The sequence below is a fragment of the Olea europaea genome, chromosome 8 (assembly GCF_002742605.1).
Source record: "Olea europaea var. sylvestris chromosome 8, O_europaea_v1, whole genome shotgun sequence".
NCBI lineage: Eukaryota > Viridiplantae > Streptophyta > Magnoliopsida > Lamiales > Oleaceae > Olea > Olea europaea.
In genome coordinates this window covers 3,616,434-3,621,974 of record NC_036244.1, presented here as the reverse complement: position 1 = coordinate 3,621,974, position 5,541 = coordinate 3,616,434, and the positions used below count along the sequence as shown (strand labels likewise).

Sequence of the window (5,541 nt, the reverse complement as noted above, 5' to 3'; positions counted from 1 at the left end):
ATCATTTTCGTTTTGGATATCGGGTATTTTTCTTGGTCATTTTCATTTTGTAAATCATGTTACGTTATTTCTTAACTGGCACTTTATATTGATAGAATCTCGAAAGTACATATTGCATACTGCGAATTATTTGTAGCTCACCTTTTTTCAATGAGAATATAGTCGAGTTTTCGAGTCCAAATTTGCTCTCATGTAAGACTATCATTCTACTTTCTGTTGGTTCAACTACTTGCACATCAACAATCGAATAATTGACACATCACATTATCGACACTATTATATACAATAATTATGTACAAGTAGAATTTTCCTTCACAGCAGTTCCTAGATAAAGTTAAAAGACGTTTAGGACTTCCAAAAACAACCATTTTTCTCAAGCTGCCGATAAAATTTTATATGAAAAATCGAAATCTTGAATACATTACCTTCCTTCTCCTGTAAGTATGCTTTTGGTGTGTAAAATTTCTTAACCTTAACAATATGACACCATGATTACAATGACAAAATATTTCAAGTTCATGACAGACAAAAATAATCAAAAACAGGAGTCACTGGAGTTTGATTCTGTGCTCTCTTTGTTGTGCGCATTTTATTACTTCATGCTTTCTTTTATCTACGAATAATTCAGGCAAAGTTAAAAATGCAAGTCATTAAGAAAACGCCAAAAAGGAAAAGAACAAAGGGGGAATTCACAAGAACAAATTATTATATCACCTTCCAATCGACAGACACCACAGATTCGCAACATCATGTTTTACATTTTCTTCCCTTCGTCCACAGTAAAAGATCATCAAGATTATTCCATCGCCACTTTGTTAGTTGGCAGATTACCTCCTCCTTTCATCTTCTTCTGTTGCTGTACCAGTAATCCAACAAATGGACGTTGACGGCAGCTACTGCCTCTGTATGCACGTCATTTGCTCTATTCCTAGTTATTTTGACTAGTGTGCTCCTATCAAGCTACAAGGTCTGTAAGAGGATCATATGATGATAATTCATCAGTTTCAGAGTCTCAAACAGCTTTCATAATCTGTACCAAGAAAAGCATCTGCTATATATTTTTTTACTCCTCTGGAAGCAGGAAAGGCTAATGCATCAGAATGTGTTTTCACTCCAAGAATGTCAGAAAAAATACTAATGCAGTGCTTGTGGCTGACAGATGAAACAGAAATTTGTTACCTCCATGTTTTAGCTGAAGAAGATAAAATTCAAATGTAAAAGATCTGTCTTGCGTGGAAAATTTTCCGCCGCTTCTTTTTCCTTTCCCCAGGCATGCAGTTGTGCATCATGCGATGTGGAAAATATAATGAGTAAGGGAACTGAGTTGTCAGTGTCATCTAACAAACACGCAGCTTGACATCTAATTATATAAGAACCTTCTTTATCAGCTGTAATATTCTCATTCGTACTTTCCCACTTTCCCTTAATACTACTGAAAAAAAATGGTAAGTCTCCACAGACCCGATGCTGAAAACAGAATGTAAAATTGTACTGCCTAATGATAATGAATTATGATGTGTTGTCGAGCATTTGAGAGGCCCGACTGTCTCCCCAACCCATTCCCTAATTTCTGTCGAGCGTAAATAGAACTACCTCCAGTGACCTGGTTCCACATGCATTTTGCAATCTAACGAAACATCCCTAACCCCTTAACATACTACAAATTAAACTATGAAAAGAACTTGTGGGTGCATTATTTTGCAATCTATCCAAAATACAACTAATCCCTTAACACACTAATAATTAAACTATGACAAGAACTTGCAAGGGCAAGGGCAAGGGCAAGGGCATATCAAAGTATCTATAGCATCTTCCTTCAAGATTCCAGCATAGATAATTCTTGTAGTTATATTAACCTCAGAAGTGCATGTGAAAATAGGATCTGCAATGGCTATGTGACTCACAGAAGTGTTCTAAAACAGTTTGAGTACACCATCTCATCAAAGAATCTCAAATTTTATGACGAGTCAATATTGGACAAGACACTTAAATGGGAGTAAACTTAATATGCTACTCATACAACAATATTTACTAGTGAGAACAAAAAAGGAATACAGAAACCTGATAAAAGTTCCATCATGAATCTCTATTATGAGATTTTTCAAACATTTAGAAATTGTGTAACTACCTCAAGGCCTCTATGTCTTCTCTTCTTCATTCACAACAAGTTTCCCCTCTGTAAACTCACAAGCCTCAATACAGACCCCGAGCTGCTTCTGTAGCTTCTTAACGACAAAAACTTGTGGCTCCTCGCATATGGTAACCACTGTACCTCTCCTGCCAAGACGACCGGTTCGGCCAGCTCGATGTGCATAATGAATTGAGTCAGTGGGTAATTCCAGATTAACTACAAGATCACATTCTGGTACATCCAATCCTCTAGCAGAAAGTTCATTTGTCAACAACACCCTCACTTCCCCATTCCTAAATTTCTTTAAGACTGTTGACCTAGAAAGCTTACTCAGATCTCCATGTAGCTCTGCAGCTTTCATTCCACGAGCCTCCAACTTGAATACAGCATCTTTTAGTTGTTTGGAGTGGTTCATGAAAGCTATCACACATTTGGCGTCAACAGCGTGTACACATCTTCTTAACATATCCACTTTGTGCTGTATTCTTGTAACAGAGTAATAATGTTTCAGAGAAGGTGGTAGGCTCATTGGAGCTGGAGTCTGTAAGTTTGTGCCTAATTTGGAATCAGAAGAAGTTCCTAAGAGATTAACAGGTGCACGGGGAGCAATGGATTCTAGTGGGATAACACTTTTGCCTTGGACAAGAAGTGGATCACAACCCCAACTCCTAGCTGCCCTAATCACTGAAAACGGCACTGTTGCAGACACCATGATAGTCTGACGATCAGCTTGCATGGTTTTAGCACCATTTGCACCAGCCAGACCTGCACCAGATTTCCTACCGACATGCTGTATTATTCGATGCATATCCTCCCTAAAACTAAATGCAAGGAGTTGATCCACTTCATCTAGAACCAAGTATCGACAGCTATGTGTATGAAGCTTTCCGGAAGCACTGATTTCCGCAATCCTCCCAGGTGTTCCAACGATAATGGCTGGTTTGTTCTTTTTTAAAGCCTCTTCCTGCCTCGACCTGTTCGCACCTCCAACAAGTTGTTGCACCAATCTCTTATCTGCAGGTCCAAGAAGCTTCTCAACTTCCCGCACAATCTGCATTCCAAGCTCCCGTGAAGGCGCTACAATCACAGCTTCTACGTCCATATTGTCTCTAGGTTCAACATCCTTCTTAAGTGGTCCCACTTCAGAAAGTATAGGAAGAAGATATGCCAACGTTTTCCCCGACCCCGTATAGGACTGAATAACAACATCATGATTCTTAAAAATTGGGGGAATGGCTGCAGCTTGAACATCTGTTGGAACTTCATAGCCTTCCCTCTCTAACCTCTCAACTAATAATGGCGGGAGGCCAAGCTCAGAAAAAGATTTTGCAGCAAAGGGGGCTAATGCCTCTAGATCAACTCTCTCTTTCTTCTTTACACCCTTAATTCCACTAATATTAACCTTCTTTTCTCTTCTTCTAGGGACTTCAATTGTGGAAACCACTTGATTCAATTTATTTTTTTCATTCCCACTTGCGGTTTCGAATTCACTCTTTATACCAAGACTAGCGAGAGTGAGAGGCACAGTTTCAGTACTAAAACGACCAAAAAACCTCACACTGCTACGAATTGGAGCGACCCACGAAAAGCTGGAAACTTTTCTCAAGCAAAAAGAATCACCAACAAGAAGAAGCACCCTGTTTGCCGCTAAAGCAGGCATCTCTCTACGTAACTATACAAGCAGCAAACAGAATAAATATTAAAAGAGATGCATCAAATATGAAAAGCAAAATTATATGACCAGCTGAAGAATATAATTAAACTTTTATTGACAATATCAGGGCAATTCGCAATTTATAAGCGGGTCATTCTATCAAACAGGTGGAGTACAAGCTCCAGTAACTCACATACATTATACATATACGCTACACCACACATAGATGTATATATGTAGAGAGGCCTAGAAAGAAGAGAACACCTTCGATTAGCCGATTAGTGGTTGCAGTGGCAGCAGTATATGGAGATGGAGAGAGAGAGAACTTGATATTGCAGTGAGAAACGAGACCGTTGAGAGCAACCCAAGATTTTATCTAGACATAAAATTTGCATTAAGACCCCTAAACTCTGTACTATAACTAAAGGAAAATTCTACTTATACATAATTATTAAACATAATGGTGTCCATAATATAATGTGACAATCATTCAATTGCTGATGTGCAAGTGTGAGATTTGAATTAAAAGTTCCAATTTCACGTGTAATTATAGACATCATTATGTAGACAATTATGTATATGTAGCACTTCTCAAATTAGGCTTAATAGCAGCAAGTCTTGCCCATATGTAGAGATGACAGCGGGTCAAATTCGGGGTGGCTTGACGGTAGTGGGTATTTCAAACAAAATGTTTCAAATAAGGGGGTTTTCTACGATTTCCAATAAATACGAGGTATATCGCAGATGAACAAGTTTTTGAGGGATTTTCTGTTATTAATCTCATAAAATTATGTAAAAAGTTCACATAAGTTTTTTTTTTTTCTTTTTTCTTTTTTTTTTAGCCTTAGGCTAGAAATTGGAGTGAATCTTGGTTAGTAGCATGCATATAGGTACTTGATAAGTATGTTCCTAATTTTATTTCACTACTATATAAAAAGGGTAATATTTCGCTATTGTAGAAAGAACAATAGATTCTTCCATTTCACAGCAATTTTTTTTTATCTCTAGAGCAAAAACGACGCCGTCAAAAAAAAAAAAAAACTTGCAAGTTACAGTGATGCACCCACTTGTCAATTTAAGTGGATCTTTCTTTCTTCTTCTCCATTTTTCAGACGCTACTGCATGTTTTCTCCATTTTACCACGCAAATTATTTGTTGTATATTTTGTATGGATTGATTGAGGTCTGGTTGTTCTGAATTTTAATTCTTATTCTTGTTATTATTGAAATTTGTGGATGGCAGCTCAATTTCATTTAACGGAGTTTGATTGATTTTTTTTCTTGCGTTTTGTGTGAATTGGTTTCATTTCGAATTTTTGCTGTCAATGTTTTCATCTTTTTTTTTTTTGTGGTATGCAATGGATCCGTATCAAGATATATAAAAAAAAAAAATGAAATATACGCATATGATGGTTTCTATATAAGTGAATATAAAACAAATATTTTGGTGGAACAATGTATCTATTTGCGTAATGTGTGTACAAATTTCTTATGAACATTATATTTCAATTAAAGAGTTCCAATGAAGGAATGGTGTTGTATTGTTTAATTTTAGATATTTGGGAATCATTGAAATGTGGATGGAATAAGTATGTAAATAAGAGAGAAAATAGAATTGGGTGTAGAAATAGCAAAATAGATTAACACTGGTTGGAGAAATTGATAATATGTTACCGAAAAAGTCTGATCTTACTCTTCCCAAAAATAAAAGTGAGGAGAAAAAAATTATTGAATTATCGACGCTAGTGACTATTTGA

General features: G+C 36.7%; 1 protein-coding gene across 2 annotated transcripts; it reads right to left on the bottom strand.

Annotated features, from left to right (window-relative positions):
* Positions 1-397: 397 nt before the first annotated feature.
* On the bottom strand, positions 398-4,196 carry LOC111398549 (DEAD-box ATP-dependent RNA helicase 47A). 2 transcript variants are annotated; one of them, XM_023025509.1, is made up of 3 exons: positions 4,050-4,196; positions 2,129-3,803; positions 398-969 (listed from the first exon to the last, which is right to left on the bottom strand). In XM_023025509.1, the coding sequence occupies exon 2, from the start codon at positions 3,789-3,791 to the stop codon at positions 2,139-2,141; it is 1,653 nt and encodes a 550-aa protein (XP_022881277.1). In that variant the 5' UTR covers positions 3,792-3,803; positions 4,050-4,196; the 3' UTR covers positions 398-969; positions 2,129-2,138. The 2 variants fall into 2 exon arrangements, with proteins under 2 accessions (XP_022881277.1, XP_022881276.1); XM_023025508.1 differs by lacking the exon at positions 398-969 and having other exon boundaries at positions 1,831-3,803.
* Positions 4,197-5,541: the final 1,345 nt, after the last annotated feature.